We start from the raw sequence: 25,439 nt of genomic DNA on the forward strand, positions 1-25,439 counted from the left end.
AGAGGCAAAATCTGCTATATGCAAAAGGAAGCTTTATAAGAGATATTTTTATAAAATAAAGGCTTGTGATTCAGGGTTTTGCTTCTTTCTCCAGAAAGCTCAGAAATATTCTCTAAAGATGATAACAAAAACCACAAGAAAAGGCAATAATAGTTCCTTCTTTTTAAGAGCTGCATGCAACAGGATGAGTTGAGAGCCATCCTCAAGGAGTGTGTGCCTGGATATAACGGAACATATTTATTGATAGAAGGAAAGGTAGGGGTAGACATTTCCCTTCCCACCACAGGATAACCCATCTGTTGTAACCTGTTCACCCAACAGTTCTTTGCGCTTGTTAACTGAACCTAGAATGCTTTCTCCCCCAGACTGTATTAATTATATTTTGTCTGATTTGATATATTGTCCCTGTACAGTATTCACAACTTGAGCCAATGACCATCTCACCTCTGTTTTTAGTAAGTGGAATATGCTGCTATGTAACTTCTGTGCCCTCTGAACTAACTCACAGTCTTTTGTTTCTGAGGCAACTCTTTAAAGATTTTCTAGGGGGTACCTGGGTGTCTCAGTCAATTAAGCATCTGCCTTTAGCTCAAGTTATCATCTCAGGGTCAAGCTGTACATCAGACCCTGGGCTCAATGTGGAATCTGCTTGTCCCTCTCCCTCTGCTCCTTCCCCCCACTTGTGCTCTCTATCTCTAAAATAAATAAAATCTTTTAAAAGTAATAAAGATTTGTTGTCAGAAAATACTTCTAATACCACCCAAATGCTAATCTATGAGAAGAACTCAAATTTACCCTTATGTATAGTGGTCATTTCTCTCCTGTCTCACCTCAGAGTGTCTCCAGTCCCTTTAATCACTAAAAATGAAGAAACTTAATTGAATTCATCTCTTCTAAATCCATAGAAGTCAAATATATTTTAGAGTTATGCAATAAAATTGGCTGGATATTTTAAACTCTGGAGCTCTGGAGCATTTATTTACTGAACTATGCAAAGAAACCTTTAAAATAATGTCACCATCACCATAAAACAAATTGCACCAAATAAGATTTGGGTTATAGTGATACAACTAGTAAGAAATCACAGCATCAGGTCTCTAGTCCACTGAAGTTTCCAGTGCATCAGAGTACAACATGCAGACTTGTCAGGTATTTCAGGAAATTTCACAAGGGAATGTGCATTAGTGCATTAATATTGTCATCAACTCATTCTATTTTCCTCCAATACCCACAGTATGAATTTTGATAAAACCTACTTTGCTGTTAGAATCATGGATCTTGATTGAGTTAAAGCAATACTTCATCTCCTCCACAGATTTCACAGGCAACAGACTCTTTAAGAGTCCTCTGGGCAAAATAAATGTTGTTCTTGTTTGTGGGCCTTAATAGTTGAGTCTCATCTTCTCTTGCAAAATTAGAGTCTCAGTCCCTTAGCTTAATAGCTCTGGTTCTGGAAAAAGATTTTTCCAGACTGGCAGTATTTAGCTACTTAAGTATCAGAGTCCTGCCAACAAACAGAACCTATTCCCCAGCTTGTCCTAGGCCCAGAAATGAAACATGATATTTATTTGATAGAAATTAATCATAAGACCCTGTTTTAAGTATCATGTCTACTCTATACAAAGTATCACACCCATCTAAATAAATACATGGTTGAGAATCAGGAGACACAGGGCCTACATTTGAGACTTAACTGCCACTAACTAGCTGTGACTTGATGGTAAACAAGCGTCCTCTCTTGTAACACAGTAATACAGTTGAAGCCTTTGTAACTGATGCAATCAACATAAAATATACTAGTTCCAAAGCTGAACTATTTGGCTTCAAATCTTAGCTCATCTGCTTGTTGTCTATGTGACCTTTGGCAGAGTGCTGAGCCTTTCCATGCATGTAAAATAGGAATAATAGTACCAGTTTCAAAGAATAGTTATGTGGATTAAATAGTCAGTACATGTAAGGTATTACAACATTGCCTGGTAGTTAAAATATTAGTTCTTGTTTGTTTAGAGAGAGAGAGAGAGAGAGAGGTGGGGGGAGAGGCAGAGGGAGAGAATCTTAAGCAGGCTCCATACCCAACACGGAGCCTATTGTAGGGCTCGATCTCACAACGCTGAGGTGACCTGAGCCAAATCAAGAGTTGGACACCTAACTGACAGAGCCATCCATGCACCCCAAAAATATTAGTTTTTTTTAAATTAATAATTTTTTTTAAATTAATAATTTTTAGTTAATTAGGGGAGAAAGTTTTCTAAAGGAAGAGAATCATAAAATGAGGATTTCTACTTATTTACTCAGGACCCACTCAGGGTCCTTAATAAAGTTCTAAGATGGCAATGAATTGAAATTGTCAACTTCTTGATAGGAATTTCTTTCATCAGGTTATGAAACTAGTAGATTTTTTCCTTTTCCAGAATCCTTTGTGTATATTCCTGTCAATGTTGTGCATATTGAAAATTTTCAAGGAAAGAGACATTCCTTGATTTCTTGATATTAGTAACTATGGTATTTGGACAGGGTTAAGGATTTTATATTAGACAACCTTTTTTCCTTTATAATGAAGCACTTTTCCCCCTAGTGAACTTACTCTATTGGTGCGTCTGAATTTCAGTTGACTGTGGCAAAATTCCTTTTTCAATTCCCTTGTTTTTAATGACATTTTGAGGTACAAACTCAACAACAGGTACTAGGTCTGTCAGAATACTTGTCACCAGTCAGCTAGTCTTAGTTAAAACTTTGCTCAGGAGTTTAGCTTTCCAGAATCTATAGAACATTCTAGTCTCTTTATTACTTGTCTCAGAATAACCTCTCTCCCTACACATGGCATAATTCAGATTATCAATCACATAATATCTGGTAGCATTGTTATTACCATTCTTTAAAGTAATTTGGACTTATTATCCCAAATACCTTAGTTTTAAAAGGCAACCTCTAGCTTCTTTTTTAATTTATAGTACTTATTCTTTTTTTTTTAATTTTTCAAGCCTCTCCTTTTTATACCGTCTTAGCATTCCATTGGAAACTGCCATCCAGTTAGAACATTCAGAAGTGATCCTGCTGATTGAGCTAGCTAGCACCTGAGGAAGCAGCAGGTCTATGTCCTCCTATGAGGTTCTGGAAAAGAACATCTTCTGTTGCTCTGTAATGCAACACAGCCTCAGAGAACCAAGCATACCAATCAGCAATTATGACCTTTTGAAGAAATAGCTTTTATTTTTTCAGACTCCATTTGAAAACATTAGGCTTTCCTCTCCTTCCCCGCCCCACCATGAATATTTTCTCAGTTCTGTCAGAAAATGTCCTGACACCAGAGCCAGTCATACTGGTATTGATTCTAATAGGGAAAAAATATTCAATGTGCTGTTTATAATCTTCAGAGGGGAAACTCTTAAAGTTAATGGAAATAATTAATTTCATTGACTTCATTTGTTTTAGATACTTCAGATACAGAATTCTATTTTACATCTAAGTTTTTTTTTTTTAAATTAAGTCATGAGAAATGTAGATTCTGTATTCTCAAGTACCATATAGAAACACTATTCCTAGATCTGTGGTATCTTTTTTACTCTAGTGTATGCTAGTATAGGTATCAAATTAAAAGTAACAATTATCACAGACATCCCTTACATTTCTGGGAAGCAGAGTTTATTTTAATATGTACTAAAAAGTGAGTGTAATATATCTGCTTCAGTTTTTTTACTTACATTTTTAATCAACTCAGTGTTTTTGAATGACTATTAAGCTATCCCTAAGTTACTAAGAAACTATAAAACCACAGATACGGAAAAGATTTTCTAAATGCCAGATTCAACAATGTCAGGAATTAAAGCAAAGCAAATTACTCTTTCAAGATAATTCGTGCTTTTTCTTTCTTTAAAGCATATATTTTATATACATATAAAATATATATGTATATTTTTATATTTATATATGTGTGTATGTGTATATCAGTGGTATTAAGTACATTCCTAATGTTGTACAACCATTTCTTATCCATTTACAGAACTTTTACCCATACTAACTAAACAGAAATGCTAACCATTCCCCATCCTCCCTTGCCCCATAGCCACTGGTAACCACCATTCTATTTTCTGTCTCTGAATTCCCTGTTCTGGATATTTAATGTAAGTGGAATCATACGATATTTTTCCTTTTGTGTCTGACTTACTGCGCTTAGCATAATGTCTCAAAATTCATCCATGTTGTAGTGTATATCAGAATTTTATTCCTTTTTTTTGGCCTACTAATATTCTACTATGTGTATATATACCACATTTTGTTTATTTGTTCTCTGTTGATGGACACGTGGGTTGTTAACCATATTCTGGCTATTGTGAATAATGCTGTTGTGAACACTGGTGAAAAAGTTTTAGTCATTTCTTTCAATTCTTTTAGGTATATACCTAGGAGTGGAATTGATAGATCAGGTAATAATTCTGTCTTATATTCTGAAGAACTACCAAACTTTTCCATAGCAACTGCATCATTTTCGTTTCCTCAGACAACTGTGTAAAGATTCCAGTTTCTCCACATCCTTTCCAACACTTGTTATCTTCCATTTTTTAATAGTAGTTATTTTAATGTGCTTGAAGTAGAATTGTTAGATCCTTTTTTTTTTAAGATTTTATTTATTTATTTGAGAGAGAGCACAAATGCAGGGATGGACAAGAGGGAGAGGGGGAAGCAGACGCCCCACTGAGCAGGGAGCCCAACACAGGGCTTGATCCCAGGGCCCCAAGGTCATGACCTGAGCCAAAGGCAGATGCTTAACCAACTGAGCAACCAAGGTACCCTGTTACATTCCTAATACAGTAATATGTTACTTCTTAGTTTGTAAGACTACCTGCATCAGCAGGTGTGTCTTAACAGACTTAATCTTTGTAAATAAGATCTTTGCTTAAAATAACACATGACAGGACACCTGGGTGGCTCAGTGGTTGAGCATCTGCCTTCAGCTCAGGCCATGATCCTGGAGTCCCAGGGAGAGTCCCAGATTCGAGTCTCACATCAGGCTCCCTACAGAGAGCCTGCTTCTCCCTCTGCCTATGTCTCTGCCTCTCTGTGTGTCTCTCATGAGTAAGTAAATAAAATCTTTAAAAATAAATAAATAACACATGATGATGATGATGATGATGGCACCTACAGATTTGGTTTTTCTCCCCCCAAAATGATATTCTGTTATTTACTGTAAAATTTCCTTTGTACTACAGAATATACCATCATATTGAATTAAAATAATTTGTAAAGGCCTTAAGCCCTTTCTAATATCTGATTTTTACATAGCTGTAGAAATACTGTAAAATCAAGCTATAAATGATAAATGGATGTTTTCAATTATGTAAATCAAAATTTGCCAAATTCCAATGAAACAGAAAATTGGGATTCAGCAAATTCAAAAGCAAATTAGATAACCCTGTTGCTTTGAGATTTCAAGTTGTAAGTAACAATAATGTGATAAAATCAAAAGAAATCTAGAGTAGCCATCCTTCCATCACACAAACTAGATTTTAAACCAAAGACTGTAACTATAATAAGAGATGAAGAAGGAGTCTATCCAACAAAAAGATCTAACAGTTGTAAATATTAATGCCCCTAACTTGAGAGCAGCCAAATATGTAAGTTATGTAATAACGAATAAACTCATTGATAATAGTACAATAATAATAGGGGACTTTAACACCCACTCACGGCAATGGGCCGATCATCTAAGCAGAAGGCCAACAAGGAAACAAGGGCTTTGGATGGCATACTGAACCAGATGAACTTAATGGATATATCCAGAGCATTTCACCCTAAAGCAGCAGAATGCACATTCTTTTCAAGTGCACATGGAACATTCTCCAAAAGAGATCACATACAGGGTCACAGTTCAGGTCTCAACCACTACAAAAAGATTGAGATCATACCATGCATATTTTCAGACCACAATGCTATGCAACTTGAAGTCAACCACAAGGAAAAACTTGGAGGACCACAAATATGTGGAAGTTAAAAAACATTCTACTAAAAAATGAATGAGTCAACCAGAAAATTAACAAATTTTGATACATGGAAGCAAATGAAAGTGAAAATACTACAGTTCAAATACTATATACTAAGAGGGATGTATATAGCAAAATAGACCTTCCTCAAGAAGCAAGAAAAGTCTTAAATACACAACCTAACCTTACACCTAAAGGAGCTGGAAAAAGAACAGCAAATAAAGCCTAAACCAGCAGGAGAAGAGAAATAATAAAGATTAGAGGAGAAATCAATTATATAGCAATCAAAAAACAGTAGAACAGATCAATGAAACTAGGGGCTGGTTCTTTGAAAGAATTAAGATAGATAAACCCCTAGCCAGACTTATAAAAAAGAAAAGAGAAAAAGGACCCAAATAAATAAAATCATGAATGAAAGAGGAAAAATCACGACCAACACTGCAGAAATACCAACAATTATAAGAGAATATTATGAGCAGTTACATGCCAACAAATTAGGTAAGTTGGAAGAAATGGATGGATTCCTAGAAACCTATAAATGACCATAACTGAAACAGTAAGATAAGGAAAACCTGAACAGACCCATAACTACCAAAGAAATTGGATCAGTAATCAAAAATCTACTAACTGGGGTACCTGGGTGGCTCAGTAGGTTAGGCATCTGCCTTGGGCTCAGGTCCTGATCCCAGGGTCCTAGAATTAAGCCCCATGTCAGACTCCCTGCCGAGCAGGGAGCCTACTTCTCCCTTTCCCTCTGCTTTCCCCTGCTTGTGCTCCTTGGCTCTCTCTGTCAGATAAATGAATAAAATAATAAAAAGAAAAATCTCCCAACAAACAAGAGTCCAGGGCCAGATGGCCTCCCAGCAGAATTCTACCAAACATTTATTTTTTTTTCTTTTCTTTTTTTTTTCTACCAAACATTTAAAGAAGAATTCAAACCTATTCTTCTGAAGCTGTCCCAAAAAATAGAAATAGAAGGAATACTTCCAAACTCATCAGAATTCCCTAGATCCCAAAGCCAGACAAAGACCTCACAAAATGGAGAATTAGAGACCAATATGCCTGATGAATATAAATGCAGAAATTCTCACCAAAATACTAGCTAATAGGATCCAACAGTACATTAAAAGGATCATTCACCACAACCAAGTGGAATTTATTCCCTGTAGCCCAACAGGGGGTGGTTCAACATCCACAGATCAATCAGTGTGATATACTACATTAATAAATTATAAGAACCATATGATCCTCTCAATAGATGCAGAAAAAGCATTTGACAAAACATCTTTTTTTTAAGATTTTATTTATTCATGAGAGATAGAAAGGCAGAGACACAGACAGAGGGAGAAGCACGCTCCCTGCAGGAATCCCAATGTGGGACTCGAACCTGGAACTCCGGGATCACACCTTGAGCCGAAGGGAGATGCTCAACTGCTGAGCCACCCAGGCATCCCCAAAGCATCCTTTCTTGGTTTAAAAAAAAAAAAAAAACCTACCATACAGAGAAAGAGGAAACGTACCTCAATATTATAAAAGCCATATAAGAAATATCCACAACAAATATTCTCAAAGAGGAGAAACAGAGCTTTTTCCCCCGAAGATCAGGAACACAGCAGGGCTGTCATCTTTCACCACTGTTGTTCAGCATAGTACTGGAAGTCCTAGCCTCAGCATTCAGACAACAAAAAGAAATAAACGGCATCCAAATTGCCAAAGAACTCGAACTCACTCTTCATAAACAACATGATGCTCTATATAGAAAACTCAAAAGATTCCAGTGAAAAATTCCTAAAACTGATAACCGGAATTCAGCAGTCACAGGATATAAAATCAACACACAGAAGCCTGTTGCATTCCTATAGAAGCCACAGAAAAAAGAAATCAAGGAATCAATCCCATTTACAATTGCACCAAAACCATAAGATACCTAGGAATAAACTTAACCAAAGAAGTAAAAGGTCTATACTCTGAAAACTATAGGACACTTAAGAAAGAAAGTGAGGAAGACACAGAGTGATGGAAAAACATTTCCATGCTCATGAATTGGAAAAACAAATATTGGTAAAATGTCTTATGCCAAAGAGATCGACATATTTAGTGCTATCCCTGTCAAAATACCACCAGCATTTTCCACAGAGCTGGAACAAACAATCCTAACATTTGTATGGAACTAGAAAAGATGCTGAATAGCCAAAGGAATGTTGAAAAAGAAAACCAAAGCAGGATGTACCACGATTCTGTACTTCAAGCTATATTATAAAGCTGTAGTCATCAAGACAGTATGTTACTGGCACAAAAACAGACACTTAGATCAATGGAACAAAGTAGAGAACCCAGAAATAGACCCTCAACTCTATAGTCAACTAATCTTTGACAACGCAGGAAAGAATATCCAATGGAAAAATTTAGTCTCTCCAACAAAGGATGTTGGGAAGATTGGATAGCCACATGCAGAAGAATGAAATTGGACCACTTTCTTACAGCATGTACAAAAATAAATTCAAAATGGACCTAAATGTGAGATAGGAATCCAAAATCCTAGAGGAGAACACAGGCAGCAACCTCTTTGACCTCAGCCACAGCAACTTCTTGCTAGATATATCTGAAGCAAGAAGTAGCAAAAGCAAAAAATAATCTATAGGGACTTCATCAGGATGAAAAGCTTTTGCACAGCAAAGGAAATAAAACTAAAAAGCAACCTACAGAAGGTAGGGCTAGTATCCAAAATCTATAAAAATTTATCAAACTCAACATGTAGAAAAACAAAATTCAGTTAAGAAAGGGACAGGAGACATGAACAGACATTTCTCCAAAGAAGACGTACAGATAGACACATGAAAAAAAATGCTCCATATCACTTGGCATCTGGGAAATACAAATCATAACCACAACGAGATACCACCTTACACCAATAAGAATAGCTAAGATTAACAACTCAGGAAACAAGATATTGGTGAGGATGCTTACACTGTTGGTGGGAATGCAAACTGGTACAGCCACTCTGGAAAACAGTATAGAGGCTCCTCAAAAAGCTAAAAAGAGAACTACCAACAACTCAGCAGTTGCACTACTAGGTATTTATACAAAGGATACAAACAGTGATCCGAAAGGGCACCTGCACTCCAGTGTTTACAGCAGCAAGGTCCGCAATAGCCAAACAATGGAAAGAACCCAGATGTCCATTGACAGATGAATAGGTAAAGAAGATTGATATATTTATACAATGGAATATTTCTCAGCCTTCAAAAAAGAATGAAATCTTGCCATTTCCAATGATGTGGATGGGACTAGAGGGTTTAATGCTAAGGGAAATAAGTCAGAGAAACACAAATACCATATGATTTCACTCGTGTGGAATTTAAGAAACAAAAAGATGCACATAGGGTAAAGGAAGGAAAAATATAATGAGATAAAAACAAGGAAGCAAACCATAAGAGACTTTTAACTATAGGAAACAAACTGAGGGTTGCTGGAGGGGAGGGGAATAGGGGATGGGGTAATTGAATGATGGGCATTGAGGAGGGCTCTTGAAGTATTGAGCACTGGATGTTATATGCAGCTGATGAATCAATAAATTCTACCCCTGAAACTAATGATACACTATTTGTTAATTAAATTAAATATAAATTTTTAAAAATTTTTTTAAAAGAATGTGATGTAAAGCAGTACTTTTCCAACTTTCAGATGCAGAAGGGTCATGTGGTAATTTTGATATAATGTAGATTCTAATAGGTCTCATGGGCCTACTCTTCTGCATGTTTAACAAGCTCCTGAGTGGTGGCAAGACTGCTTGCCCAGAGAACAAACTTTTGAGTATAAGAATTTAAAATATTAGTGAAGATGGAACCTAACCGCTAAAATATCTTACAGACATGGAAAACTAAATTACGAATATTAGGTAATCTATTTTGAATGTTTCAAAATGTGTGAATGAATGTACTGATTTTAAAAAAATGAAAAAAAAATAAAAAATAAATAAATAAATAAAAATAAATGGACCTGTTGGTATCAAGCTCTGGAATCACATTTTGAATTCCTCTATTGAAATGGTTCTTCTCTCACTAGTCCCTGTGCAGAGGCACAGGGTTTTCTCAACTTTAAAATTGAAAGAGTACTTTCCATCTATTCTTTTACTTTGACGTTGATGAAGAATTTTTTTTAATTGCCTTTTCTATGTTTTCCTCCTTAGGGAGTGCCTTGGTGAAGCACATGAGCCTTGTGACTGCCAAACATGGAAAAATTGGCTACAAAAAATAACTGAAATGAAACCAGAAGAACGTAAGGGAAATCTTAGATAGCTATACTGTATATGTTCTAATAGCATTCAAAAGACAATGTGGTCCTATTACTTAAAGTCTCCATTAAGTTTTCAAGTTTGTTAATGCTATAGCTCTCCTATGTAGGATTACACCTCTAACTAACACCCTTTAGGACATCACAAAGTTTTTGCAATGGGGAATCACAGACAAGGTCCATGTTTATATAAGTAAATCTAAATGTCTATAACTATTTTTACTGAGATTTCTATAAATACATATTAATCCTGCAGAAATGCTATGAAGTGATGTTAGTAATCCCATTTTGCAGATGAAGTAATTAACACTTAGATTGGATTGAATGACATCAGGCACAGGGCATGTGCCTGGAAACAGTGGGTTTGAATTAACCTTCCTATTAAGCAATTCCTGCATTTAATAAGTAAATATATCTCCTTTGCAATTATTTTTCATCCCCTGAAGTGTTTTATGGCAACTGTTTTCTTTCAAATTAGTATAAAAGTTAATTTTGTTTTTTTAACTTTTTATATAACGGAGTTAGTTTAAGGTATTGCAAATCAGGATTAAAATTCACTCAGTGAATCTGCACTTTTTATGAACAAAGTACATCATGATGATGCCAGCCTTCAAAAAGTACATAGGCTGGAAGGGAAGCAGTCAGATCATTACAATATAATAACTAATATAGTTGGATAAAGATGGTATCTAATATAGTTGGGTAACTATCTTGATATGATATCATATGATAACTAATATAGTTGGGTAAAAATAAATATATCAAAACAAACTAAACCAGGTTGGGCAGGGGGGTGTCATAGAATCCTGAAGGCACTGAGATAGGAATTGGCTTTTAGCCTATCTGCAGAGGAAGAAACGTGGTAGGTTCGTGATAGGAGCTGAAGTGATACTTGGAGAGCCTGGCTGGCACACCTGAGACCCGACAGGTTCGTATTATGTTGGGCAATATGCCATTGCCCAAGAACTGGTCCTTAGCATTTTAGGTTCATGAGATTTGTTTTGTGCACTGACTCATGGTTATTCAAATCCATGAGAAGAGACTACTATGTTAACTAGAATATCAGGTAATAATTGATAATGAGGGGGATCCTTTTCATGTGATAAAAAGGCTTATGTCCCTTATCCAAGAGCAAAAGGAAATGGATAATCTTAGGATATTTTATAGGGAGATCTGATTAAATATTCTACCCTGTACATTCATCATTCAGTCAACAAATATTTTTTTGAGTGCCTGCTGTGTGCTAGGAACTTCCCAAATAAAAAACACCCATATGGATTGTTCTTGTTCCCCAGGTTCGTTGTGTCTCTTGAATGTGAGGTATAGGGACGCATGGGGGGCTCAGCAGTTGAGCAACTGCCTTCGGGTCTGGACGTGATCCGGGAGTTCTGGGATCAAGTCATGCATTGGGCTCCTGCATGGAGCCTGCTTCTCCTCCCTTTGCCTGTGTTTCTGCCTCTCTCTGTGTGTGTCTCTCATGAATAAATAAATCTAAAAAAAAAAAAAAAAAAAAAAAAACACACACAAAAAGAATGCCAGAGATAGCTTGCCATTGCTCCCTTGAGACCCCCTCAATTTTCCCTATTCTCCTGATATGTATGGGTCTGTGTATATGTGTGATTTCCATAAAAGATTAATACTGTTATCTTGCAGCACCTTTAAACATGGCCAGACTATTGGATTTTGCTTAAGGTCCATGGGAGAATTTGCAAGAGATAAGGCTGGAAAAATAGGTGTGTTGCCAGATTGTGAGAATTTTTGCCAAATTGTCTGAAGATATCTTATTAACAGAATAAACCATATGATGTATTTTTAAAATAAGAAAGTGACATTATCTGGGCAGCCCCAGTGGCGCAGCGGTTTAGCACCGCCTGCAGCCCAGGGTGTGATCCTGGAGACCCTGGATCGAGTCCCGCATCAGGCTCTCTGCGTGGAGTCTGCTTCTCCCTCTGCCTGTGTCTCTGCCTCTCTCTCTCTCTCTCTGTGTCTCTATGAATAAATAAATAAAATCTTTAAAAAAAAAAAAGAAAGTGACATTATCTAAGATATTTTTATGAAGATAACTGGTGCCTGGGTAGGTGAGACTAAAGGAGAGATCAAAATGGCATGGTGAATTTTTAGTTTCAGTCAGAGGATGGACCATTGGTCAACTTAGGAAATTCAGATATGAGAGTAACTTTCAGGGGAAAAGAATAAGTTTTGTTGTGGACATTGTGAACTTTGGGGTACTTGCAGGAAATATGTGGAGATATGCAGTGGGATTTTAAAAGTACTTATCTGCAGCTCAGAAGAGATGCTGAGGAAACAGGAAAAACTTGTTGCTTGCTACATAACAAATCTTGAGTGCTGATTTACATTAGAATATGAAAATAAGGTGCCCTCTACATTTTTGAAATTTACATTTTAGAGATGAAGGCAGTGATATATAAAACTAAGAAAAAGAAGTATTGTTAATGCTGTGAAAGAAGAGCATACCTGTGGTACATTGTGAGGGAGAGGAGAGACCAAGATCAGTGTCTCTACAAGAGGGTAAGGAAAAATCATTACAAAAGAATTGGTGTGCAAGGCTTGTCTTGCAAGCTGATAGATGTTCTTCCTGTAGACCAGAACAGGAAGGGTATTTGGGCTTCAGGTGAAGGAGAGCATGGCATGTTCAGAGACTGCAGATCCTGCAGTACAACCAGTGCAAAGGAAGCCCAGTGACAGAGGAGACCGCACAGGCAGAAGTGTCCCAATCAGGTGTCAGGGCTGGCCAGGTGGTATATGGGTGCTGGGAGCTCAGACTTCATGCTGACATACTGAAAAGCAGTTCTGAGTAGGAGAGTGAGAATTGAAGGTGCTTACTTAGAAAAATCACTTAGGTGAAAGTGTGGATGGTGAATAGGGACTATTGAGAGACAAGAATGCTGTTTCTCGGAAAATTTCAGAATGTCTAGGGGAGAGGATAATGAGGGGCAGGGGCAATGAAGACAGGAGAGGAGAGGTGTATACCGGAGAGTTAAGAAGGTGCAATTTTATTAAGTTGTAAATTTAGTGTACTTACCAGTTGCCTAAAAGTATTAACACACCACCGGAAATAATCAGCACAGGGTATTATTTATTCTTGAGCAGAAAATGGCCATAAGTGTCCAATTTAAGATATGAAGCAAACATTTGAAATGGGTGATTGTTTTTAGTTATCTCTTACCATTGTAAAATTGGTCAATCATTCCATACCCATGAATAAGTTTTTACTAGGGAAAGAGAGAAAGAATGGCCTGGCCTGGCTAGTAAGTACAGATTATCAGCGGAACTGTGATAGAATATCCTTATATATGATCATGATCCTGATAATGAGAGAAGAGAAATAGAAAAACTAGCAAATGGTATATCTGGTATAATACAGAGTTACTTCTGCTTTCCAGAAACCGGGAGACCTCAAATGAAAAACTGAAAGTTCCCTCAAAGAGTCCCAAATGGGGTTTTAATTCAAAAAGACAGAGGAACTTGAGAAAATTGGGTAGACGACAAGAGACTGAGGATACTTGAAAAGTTGTCTACAAGAGGACCAAAACCAAGACTGCAGAGAAAGTTCCTAGTTGCTGAGAAAAACCTAGGAGTTTTCTCATTGTCCTAACAGACTGAAATGTGATGACCAGCTGACTACTTTTTTTTTTTTTTAATTAAGGGGTACTTTTTTTAAAAGATTTTATTTCACAGAGAATGAGAGAGCACAAGCAAGGGGATCAGCAGGCAGAGAAAGAGGGAGTAGTAGGCTCTCCGCTGAGCAGGGAACCCGATGTGAGCCCTATCTCAGGACCCTAGGATCATGACCTAAGCCGAAGGCAGATACTTAACCAATTGAGCCACCCAGGGGTCCCCAGTTGACTACTGTTAACGGTCACTTAAGTTTATGAAATTTAGGCTGAGGCTTAAGGCAAATAAGACTGGCCAACTGTAATGCTTAAGCAAAATATCATCATTAAATACACAAAAATAATATTCCAAGAAAGAAAAGTATTATTTAATGCTGTATTGCTTACATTTTAATTTGGCTTATGGTCACATATCTTTGCCATAAGCATTCAACTGAACTTGTCAATTCATGAGATCATTTTCTCCCTTATGTCTAGTTTTCCAAAGTCTTTGAATTATGAGACTCAAAAGAAGTGATAAAATCTAATTAATGAATAAAAGTATTAGAAAATACACTAAGATTGGTTCAAAGAGTTCCATATAAGAATTCAAATAGGGCAGCCCCGGTGGCGCAGCAGTTTAGCACCGCCTACAGCCTAGGGCATGATCCTGGAGACCCTGGATGAGTCCCACATCAGGGTCCCTGCATGGTGCCTGCTTCTCCCTCTGCCTGTGTCTCTGCCTCTCTCTCTCTCTCTCTCTGTGTCTCTATGAATAAATAAATAAATAATCTTTAAAAAAATTGCAAAAAAAAGAATTCAAATACTATTTTTCAGCACTGAAACTGCTTCTGTTATGTCTAATAAGAGCAAGAAGAGGGAATGATATTTTCTGTGAAATGATGGCTAATTTATAAAAATTTTCAGACCATTTTTTCCATAGTATGTAATAAATGGTTATTGGAATTCAAATAGTCTTTTTAAGAAGTCAGTCTTTAAAATCAACTTTGTTTTCACTTGCATACAGTGTTGATTCTATTAGTAGATCTTAGATTGTTCCAAACTAATACTTGATTAAATGAAGCTAATATTTCTTACGAAGAGACTTAAGCACACTAGGTTATTAAAGAAGGATCAAGATACAAAAGACACATGTAACTGAAGTCAAGGGAAGAGTCTGGAACTCGGAAGGGGTAAAGAAAACTCACCAGGTAGACTGAAGGGGGAGGTAAGGTGTCGGAGGTATGAAGCAAAGTATATACAAAGGGCAGATGTGTGAAATGAGCATATTCAGAGAACTAGAAGTAAAGGCATTTTCCCAGTACAAGTTTTCGTTTTAATAATAGTCAAAAATAATAATACTCAGTTTTTTCCTGAGCACGATTTAATTTTATACAGCCCTCTAGAATGCAGTTACGAACTAGCATTCTCTCTGAGGGTGGGAGAAAAAAAAAGTTGCGAGTCACACAAGCTGCTTTGTTTTAATGGCTTTGTGCTTTATTTATTACAACAATGGACAATAAAGGTCATAAGAACATGTTAGAGCCTCTGAGCTAAAAATAATGTTGATACTGAATGGAGGAGAAAGGCTACTACTATAAAAAAAAATTAGACATTGTACTTAGTGATTAGCTTTTAAAGTGATACTCTCTGTAAATGGCATTACTTCCACAGCTTGACCTGATTAGCCATAGTATAGTAAGTTCCTCCTAAAACTCTTTTTCTCCACCAAATAAACTGAGAATTCTCTGTAATCAAACCATCTTCTACCAAGTGGGTTTAGAACTGAAGTGGGTCTAATCACTTCATTGTTGCTGTTGTTTCTTTTTGCTATGTGGAATTGAAAACAGTTGCTTCACAGTCCATCAGTAGCTGCTGTTCTGTTGTTGACCAAACTTAAGTAGGTAGGCACCTTGGAGTTCCTTGTGATAAGACACCCACACCAGCACTGGTAGGCTCCATCAAAGGGCTGCTCGTAACCCTCAGCTAACTCTTCCAGTTCATATACTGAGCTACTTCCCAGGGTTCAGTCAGCTCAAACCTTTGTCTCCCTTACCTCTCCAGGGTTGGGTCACTTTTCCTTTTAAACTTCAAAACTCAAAGAGTCTGTTTCTCACCTGCTTTTAATTGTAGCACTAACTCCTTACTCCCATGTAATCAGAGCCTTGATTGGATGGGCCACTTTCAATGATTTCAAAGTAATTTTTGGACATCTCTTTCAGGAAAGAAAAGATAGAGCTTTCCCTGTGCACTTAGAGCTAGAAAACAAAACAAATTTGATTACTGACAAGGAGGGGAAAAGTTTTTTAATTGTGCCTCTGGAGCTATCTCTAGTCCCTGACTCTTTCCACTTGGGGTGCTGAGAAGGGTGTTGGTTATAGAATATAAAATGTAAGATTTAGAATCTTTTGAAACCATGGCATTCCTTAAGACTGCAGATCTCGAATCAAAGTAGTATAAATTGAGTTTAAGATGAAGAGTATAAAAATAAAAGATGAAGAGTATAAGATTGGCATGGGGAAAGAGGGTGGGAAAATCTTGCCAGGTAGGGAGTGGCCAAATCATGAAGGACTTGGTATTTTTTGCTTAAAGAATTCAATTTTATCTTGCAGTCAGTGGGGAGCATCTAAAAGATTTCAAGGAGATATGTATTTTTAAAAAATCACTGTGTAGGCAGTATAGTGGAAGTTGAGGGCAGAAGGAACTAGGGAGATAGGTTGGCTTTTTAATTGTTTAGGCAGGAGGTGTAGAGGACCCTAGCTAAAGTAATAAGAAGTGGAAATGGAAGGGACACAGATAAGAGAAAGAGGTAGAAACCGTGGAATGCAGCAGGTGAGGGTAAAAGGAGGGTATCCAAGATCGTTCTTTTCCTAGGTTGATTCTGAGTAGATAATCATATATATCATTTACTAGGACAGGGAATAAAGGGGCAGGTTTAGAGAAAATGGTAAGTTTAGTTTTAGATGTATCACATTGGATTCATTTTTAGTTTATCTGAAATAATCATGGGTAAAAACAATACTGATATTTCAATATGATTTTTGTGTTTTTTACTATGATGAAGAGTATCTGGACATTATGTTTGCAATAATCATGGGTAAAAACGATACTGATATTTCAATAGGATTTTTGTGGTTTTTTTTACTATGATGGAGAGTATCTGGTCATTATGTTTGCAATTGACCCATTTAAGAAAGTATTGTCTGAAATTACGATTCTTTCTATAATTTTCTTTGATCCAATAGTTATGTTAAACAGACAATAATATATTGTTTTTTGTAAACGTTAGTTCTTTTCTTCCCCAGTTTATTTGGATACAACTTTAGAGAAAAATATCTTTTAAATTAAATTTCCTAAATAAAAATAAATAAATAAATAAATTTCCTAAATAGAACTTTTGGAATACAGCCCCTTATCCTATAATCATGCTATTCAGAATGAAGCAGTTTAAAAATAGTGAAGTAAATATATGGTTTAAAATTGAGAGACAATCTACAAAGAAAACTTGGGAGGGGGGTTTCCCTCTGAAGTTATACACTAAATCATGTGTTTTGTGTTTGTGCTTAATATCCCAAAGTTGTAGGAGTTAGTGAAGCTTATGAGGATGCTGCCAATTGTCTCTGGTTGTTAACTAACTCTAAGCCTTGTGCTAACTGTAAGTCTCCGATACAGAAGAATGAGGGATGCAATCACATGCAGTGTGCTAAGGTAAGAAGTTAAAGAGGATTTTGCATGCTTTGCAGTTAGAATCTTAATAGGACTGTTAGTCAAAAGAAGAAACAACCATAAAACTGTTACTGGGTTTCAGATGGAGTCCAGGAGATTACATTCTATATTCTTTGTTGAATAATGTAAGTATTATTTCATACTACTACAGTTTACACTCCTAATGAATGTTAGATAGACACTCCTAATGAATGTTAGATAGACAAAATAGATTCAGGATTCAGTGGTATTTTGCCTGAAGGTGAGAAATGCCTGAAACATTCCCTGCTAATCTCTCCTAGTGAAGATCCTAAAATCTTACCTGCTAAGAAACACCTCCCTCCCCACCCCTGCCCAGCGAGGATCCTAAGAGAGTTTTGTCTATATATAAATAATAATATGAAATGGTAAAGTGCTATTTAAAGGAGATATCTTACAAGGCTGGCTTTCAAGCACACAGCTTAGATTCAAGACCCAAGTCAGGCCCCAGGCAATTCCCCTAAATCCACATCTAAATCTTGTTGTCTATGTATATGTGGCTATATAATAAAAGTGCCCAAAGCAGTGGACAGACTTTAGGTCTCCTAATAAAATCATCAGTTAAATAAGTAATTCATTCATTACTGTATTGAAAATGCCAACAAAGATCTTGACCAAAACATAATTAATATAAATAATTACTTTTGGAAGGCTATCCTCCTGACTTAGTTGCATAGAAGGAAACTGCTATCTTTAAAACAAATATTCTGAAAAAAAATAAAAATAAAAATAAAAATAAAAAAATAAAACAAATATTCTGGAATTAGGTTAATAAGTATCTTATTAATACATGCCTACATTCATGAACATTTTTGTTTTAAAATTGTAATGATATTCCAGTTTTTTTCTTTTTCACTGGAAGTTCCATGTATATAAAAAATAATTACTTAAAATTGAGAGAACAGTGCAACTTTTAATTTGCAATGTGAAAGAAAACCAAATAGTTACTATTCCAATAACATATCAATATCTTCTAAGTATTACTTGATTTGTAATGTTAAAACTAAGATCATTATCATTATTACGTAAAAGAAAGCACTTACCAGATCATTTTTATAAGCCTATTATTATAAAGTTAACATGAATGGATTAGCTTAGTGAAGCAGTAATAATGATTTCCTAAGAGGTAAGAAGAAAAATGTAGTACAGTGTTCTGAGCAAAATATCAGAGGTACTTATTAGTTCAGCTGATCATGCCAGAAATACTTCATTTGTGGTCTTATCCCCAACATTAATTATTAGGTTTTTCTTGGAAACTCTAATATAGACCAGATAGATGTGTAAAGAAATACAAGTTGACCATAAAAATCAGCTTTTGGACTACTAATAAAGAAGCAAGGTCCAATTATCCAATTACCTTTATTTCCTTCAAAGCACCTGCCAGTAGTAAGCAGTTGATAAATATGTATTGAGTGAGTAAATATTTTCATGAATTCATCAGGCTGATGATTTAAGATAATTGTCTTAAACAGATTTTGCTGAAGCGTCTGTTGCATTTAAAAGAAACGTTTAGGGAGCTCAGTGGTTGAGCGTCTGCCTTTGGCTCAGGGTGCATGGTCCCTTGACAAGATTATAAAAATTAAGAGAAAATTATCGATCAATCTTCATAAGAACAGCAATGCATAAGTCCTAAATAAGATATAAGGGGGAGAAAAAAAACCCACAGATCTTAGCAAATATAATCCAGCAGAACACATTAAAAGACTGATTGTCAGTTATATCTCAATTTTTAAAAAAATTTTTAATTTCAAGTAATTGGCATGTGTTTATTTCAGGAATACAAGAACGGTTCAGTTTTTAAAAAGCTATTGCTAAAAAAAATAAAAATAAAAAATAAAAAATAAAAAAATAAAAAGCTATTGCTGTACCTCATCTTATTAGTAGATCCAAAGAGAAGAATCATATGTATGTTCTATAGTTGCTAAAAAGGCAGTTGACAAAAAAATTAACAACTATTCTTTATTCAGACACTCAAAGAAATTGTAATAGATGGACTCTTCCTTAGAATGATAAAAATAAATCTAGTTCAGTTCAAAAGTTAGCATATTTAGTGAGAAAACTAGAGGTGCTCTCACTAAAATCAAGAACAAGATAAGGGGGTGCCTGGGTGGCTCAGTCGGTTAAGTGTCTGCCTTGGCTCCGGTCATAACCCAGGGTCCTAGGATCAAGCCCCTGCTCAGTGGGGGAATTTGCTTCTCCCTCTCCCACTCCTTCTCCCCCTGCTCATGCACTCTCTTTCAAATAAATAAATAAAAATCTAAAAAAAAAAAAAGAACAAGATAAGGATACGCTCCATCACAAATATTATTAACAATGGACTGGAGATACCAGTCAACATATTTAGACAATAGGAAGAAATTAAAGATGTAAAAATTAGAAATGAAGTGCTAATTTTTTTTATTTTTTTATTTTTTTTGCAGATAGCATGATTATATACCTAGAAAACTGGTATTTTAAATGGATTTAAAAACTAACAACAAAATTCAGTTAATTATCAGAGTACAAAGTTAATATGCAGAAAGCAATATCCTTCATTTGTACCAAAAACATACAGACAGAATATGTACTGAAAGAGAAGATCTCATTTATCTGGAAAGAAACTAAAGAAATCTACAAAACTTATATGAAGAAAATTTAAGACTCCTATCTGTAGAACACAAAAGATGACAAAGAAAGATAAAGTCTTTGGATAGAAAGGTTCCAACAAAAATACCAGCAGGTTTTGTTTCTGCGTCTAGATAAGTCAATTCAAAAGTTCACATGGAAAAACAAAGCAATAGCTAGGAAAACTCTGAAAAATAACTAGCCTTGTCAAATAGTAAATCTATTGTAAAGGCTCAGTAATTAAAACACCATGGTGCTAGCACATGAATTTAGAGATTAATGAAACATAATAGAAAGCCCAAAATATTGGCTGAAATAATTGGGAATGTAGTGTATGATAAAGGAGGGTCTCCAGGAATGGAGAAACATGGACTGTTCAATAAATAGGATTGAGACAACTGGGCAGCTGTGTGGAAAAAAATAAAGTTGAATTCATACTGTGTATTATATATCCAGATAAATTCTGAACAGCTCAAACATATAAATATTTAAAAAACAAACATAAAAGTACAAGAAAACAGACTTCAAATGGGAAGATCCCTCTGACCCAAAATCCATAAGCATTAAAAAAAGGATGTATTTTCATACCATAATGCTCATATTTTTGGCATTATCTGCTTGGAGCAAAGTGCAGTTTCCTTAAAAATAAGAAACAAGTTTTATGTCAGTCTTTCTACTTAGAAACCTTTTAAATTATTCCTAGTTTCAAAACCAGTTTGTCAAAGTCATTAGAAAAACTGCTGAAGCCTTATACACCACAGTTGAAATTACCATGCACTTGAAAAACAAAACATTGTCAGTATCTGCCTTAATTATTGGGGAAAAAAATATCTTATTGATGTTTTTAAAGATTCCTTTATATTCATAATATTATGACTTACATTTTAATATATCCTTATAAGCAGTCATTGTAAACTACCCCCACATCTTTCCATAGCTCAGATAAGGTCTTCTCCAGAGGAAACTTTAAAAAAGGCAGCATGTTTTTAAGATTTGTTCCTGGTCACACAGGCAGAATTGCTTGATCTCTACAAAGTAGTTGACTATAAATCAGAAAGTAATTTGCATGTTGACACAAGGCGATGTTTGCACATATGTTTTCTTTTGAAGTGCAAGTATGACTTTTGCTGGATTTGCCTAGAAGAATGGAAAAAGCATAGTTCTTCCACAGGAGGTTATTACAGATGTACTCGCTATGAAGTCATTCAGCATGTGGAGGAGCAGTCGAAGGAAATGACTGTGGAGGTAAAGAGAACTGTTGAAATCAAGGCCTCTGGCTAAGCCACTTAATACCCTTTGGAGTATTTTGCATTTCTTCTTTCCCTATCTTTGTTGTAATGAGGCATTAAATTGAATACACTTTATTTTTTTCCTTCTCCCCAGATTGAATACACTTTAGAGCAGCCTTTAAATAAAATAGGCCTATCAACTTGAGAGCTTTTTTTTTTAAATTTTCTCTTTTTTATTTTGTTAAAGATAAGAAAAGTCTTACATATCCCTGTCTCTGTAATGACTTTAAAACAATTTTAACATAATAACAATATGGTGTTAGGTTATAGCATTTAATAAGTCTCTTAGTCTGTTTGGCTGCCATAACAAAATACTGAGTAGGTTAAACAACAGAAAGGTATGCCTCACAGTTCTGGAGCCTAGGAAGTCCAAGACCAAGATTACTGCCAATTCAGTTTCTGGTGATGACTCTTCCTGGCTTACAGAGGGCTGGCTGTCTTTTTTGCTCCATCCTCACATAGAAGAGAGAGAGCTCTGGTATCTCTTCCTTTTTTTATAAGAGCAATAATTCTACCGGATTAGGGCCCCACCCTAATGACTTTATTTAACCTTTCTCACCTCACAGGCTCTGTTTTCAAAGCCAGTCATTCACATTGGGGGTTAAGGCTTCAACATGAATTTTGGGGAGATATAATTCAGTCCATAGTAATAAGCAATATAATAAAATATCAAAGATCTGATAAATGTAGGTCTTGAGAGGCATCTTTGCCTTACACTCTGGGATCATAGATTCAGTGGTTTATCACAAAGAATACAAATCCAAGACTTTGTTGTGGTAGCCTTAAAAATGTACTATTGTTTTTTTTTTTTCTCAAAATAACCAAATTGTATACACAGCTTCCTATTACTAATAAAAATTTTAAATGACAAAATGTCCCTAATTGTAATAGCTAGTATTTTATTTATAAAAGTCATTTGTGGACTTTTGTTTCCTAGGCTGAGAAAAAACACAAACGATTTCAGGAACTTGACAGATTTATGCACTATTACACAAGATTTAAAAACCATGAGCATAGCTATCAGGTATGTCCCAAATCATTTCAAATGCTCTGAAGTATACTGTTTTGAATAAATAAAATTATATAAATTACTTATTTCTATTCCTTTAGTTAGAACAACGCCTTCTTAAAACAGCCAAAGAAAAGATGGAGCAATTGAGTAGAGCTCTCAAAGAAAGTAAGTTATAAGTGGTATGTGTGATAATTAACATAAAATAGCCTTACATGCTTAAGTCACTTCATTGGTAGGAGGTTAAAACCCTTCGAGGAGCACATTATCTCCACCAGCTCATTCTGGTACTGCTTGGAGTTCTCTGAAGCCCAGAGTGCAGCTTAGCATTTGAGGCCTCTGTAATTAGATTTTCTACCCAGCTTACTTCATATGCTCCTCTTAATGCAGCCTGTACTTTTAGCAGATAAACACCTATCATGGTTTTGCTTACTGTGTGCCATTGCTGATGCTCTACAATGTCAGAAACAGTGGATGGACCCTAAAAGGCATTCTTGATACCGTCAAAAGAGCAAGATTCACATGCCACCCAATTGTAGTGTGACTAAATTCCCAAAGATTCTTGAGAAAATTTAGCAGAGTGCCTAGTGGAATGAAAGTCAAATACAGTCTTGGGAGAAATCATCTAACTGGTAAATAATAGACATCAGAGTCCAAAAGCAAAGACATGAGATAGGGCTAACTTATGTATCCTAAAGTGGAAATTCAGAAAGAACATTCCTAAAATGGATTGAGTATTGGTTGCATCATTAAACAGTATCTTATAGTGACCAGAGTATGGGTTCTATGATGTTTGTTTTTTAAAAGTCACATTTTTAAAAGAATCATAGCTTATATATGAAAGGTTTTCAGGCAAAATATGCAATTGTATTTCCTCCAGTTTGTAAAAGTAAGACCCTTTTTATGAGGGTAATTCCCTAATTAAGATAGTAAGCATGAGGGATGCCTGAGTGGCTCAGTGGTTGAGCATCTGTCTTTGGCTCAGATCATGATCCCGGAGTCCTGGGATCAAGTCCTGTATCTGACTCCCCACAGAGAGCCTGCTTCTCCCTCTGCCTATGTTTCTGCCCCTCTCTCTGTGTCTCTCATGAATAAATAAATAAAATCTTTAAAAAAAAAGATAAGAAACATGAATTAAACAAATTAGGAGAAAAAGTATCAGTAGCAGCTTTGTCTCCTTGTTCATTTTCAGTATTTAGACTTTAGGAATGATATAATTATATCACCATTATCAAACTCTTAACATACTGTCCATAGTAAAAATTAAAAGGAAAAAACCCTCACAAGTTCTACAGTTCTTCAACAGGGATCTTTGTCTTACATCACTGAGCTGTCCCTAATGCTTAGAACTGTACCTGACACATAATAAACATTCAATAAATATCTGTAAATGTGAATTACTGCTTCTTTTCTTGGAGGTTCAAGACAGCATAATGAGATGAAAAAGAATTAAATGTTGTAAGGATTAGAAAGGAAGAAACAAAATTTCACATACTTCTCATACATGTATAGTGGGGGGTGCTGTTTGTTTTGTTTTCTTTTTCTTTTTTTACATCTACTTAGCTCAGATCCCTCTGCTAGGGTAGATATTTTGGGGTGGTCTATACATTTGTGTGTGTACATACACATGTAATTTCTTTCCACAAGCCTGCAGAATAATCTTATTTTCAAAAGTACTTATGAATCTAGATTCTACTTCTTAGTTTCCCTTTTTTGTAGTTAAGAAGAAAGTTAGAATGTTATAATGATACTTGGAGAAGGAAGTCTCAGATATTAAGGTAGTTTCTTCTCCCCTTTTCTCAGTCTTCTTCCCTTTCTTTCTCTCCCTGTTATATTTACTAGCATTAGTTATCCAGTTCCCCAGAATGTTGTATCTTTTTTCTAAAATGTTGTTTTTACAGAACTATAATCATAATTAGGTGTTTTTGTTTTGTTTTTTAGCAAACAGCTAAGCAGGGTGTTTATTTTAATTCTTTTTTTTAAGTTTATTATTTTTTGTAATCTTTATACCCAGCATGGGGCTCAAAGTTATGACCTTAAGATCAAGAGTCATATACTTTTCTGACTGAGCCAGTCAGGCACCCCCATTTGTTTTAATTTTTAGTCGGCAAAGTTTCACTAGAGATACCTGAAAAACATAATAAAGAAGAGATGATCTAAAGCTAGATTTGTTTAACAAACAAGTTGAGAACAGAATGCAGAATCAGTGTATGCATTCCTTCATGATTGCCATCAGTGCTCTTGGGCAACTGCAGTGTATACTTTATTTATAGATGCCTGCGGGCCACACATGAGTGTTTTGTGTAGGTTTTTGGTCTAGTTCAAATAAGTATTACCATACAGTTACTTCAAGCAGTTTCTAAATAGAGAGCCTTTTTTGTTTGTTTGAGAAAACTCAGTTGTTTAATTAATTTATGACAGCATATTTGCAGAAGTTTTTTTTTTTTTTCACTCTGCCTGATTTACTTTATAGCTGAAGGAGGCTGTCCAGATACTACTTTCATTGAAGATGCAGTTCATGTGCTCTTAAAAACTCGACGCATTCTCAAGTGTTCTTATCCATATGGATTTTTCTTAGAACCTAAAAGCACAAAGAAAGAAATTTTTGAACTCATGCAAGTAAGATATCTTTTTAAAATTAAATTTAAATGCAATTACTATAAAAAAACAGATTTTGTCCTTTCTCAGCCACTTTAACTACGTTTTATCTTATTTGGGTGTGACTAGTAGAAAATTTTATTTTCATGTTTACAGTGATTTTTAAAGAAAGGAAAAGTTACTACTAATAAACTGAAATTTTTTTATAATTAAATTCACCACAGTAAATCTGAGTGAGTTCTGAGCTATGCAAACATTTCCTACCACATTTATTTATTTATCCTAAACTGGCTGATCTTGAAATCTAGCC

At 35.5% G+C, this 25,439-nt stretch overlaps 1 protein-coding gene across 6 annotated transcripts in view; it reads left to right on the forward strand.

Moving 5' to 3' along the window:
* The window catches only part of ANKIB1 (ankyrin repeat and IBR domain containing 1), a 133,587-nt gene that overhangs the window by 96,756 nt on the left and 11,392 nt on the right, over positions 1-25,439 (forward strand). For all 6 annotated transcript variants that reach the window (XM_026003743.2, XM_026003747.2, XM_026003746.2 and 3 more), the window contains 6 exons: positions 10,168-10,256; positions 17,463-17,593; positions 21,344-21,478; positions 22,460-22,546; positions 22,633-22,699; positions 25,005-25,150. In XM_026003743.2, coding sequence (XP_025859528.1) covers positions 10,168-10,256; positions 17,463-17,593; positions 21,344-21,478; positions 22,460-22,546; positions 22,633-22,699; positions 25,005-25,150 — 655 coding nt within the window. The remainder of the gene's footprint in view (positions 1-10,167; positions 10,257-17,462; positions 17,594-21,343; positions 21,479-22,459; positions 22,547-22,632; positions 22,700-25,004; positions 25,151-25,439) is intronic.

The sequence above is a fragment of the Vulpes vulpes genome, chromosome 7, assembly GCF_048418805.1.
Source record: "Vulpes vulpes isolate BD-2025 chromosome 7, VulVul3, whole genome shotgun sequence".
Lineage (NCBI taxonomy): Eukaryota > Metazoa > Chordata > Mammalia > Carnivora > Canidae > Vulpes > Vulpes vulpes.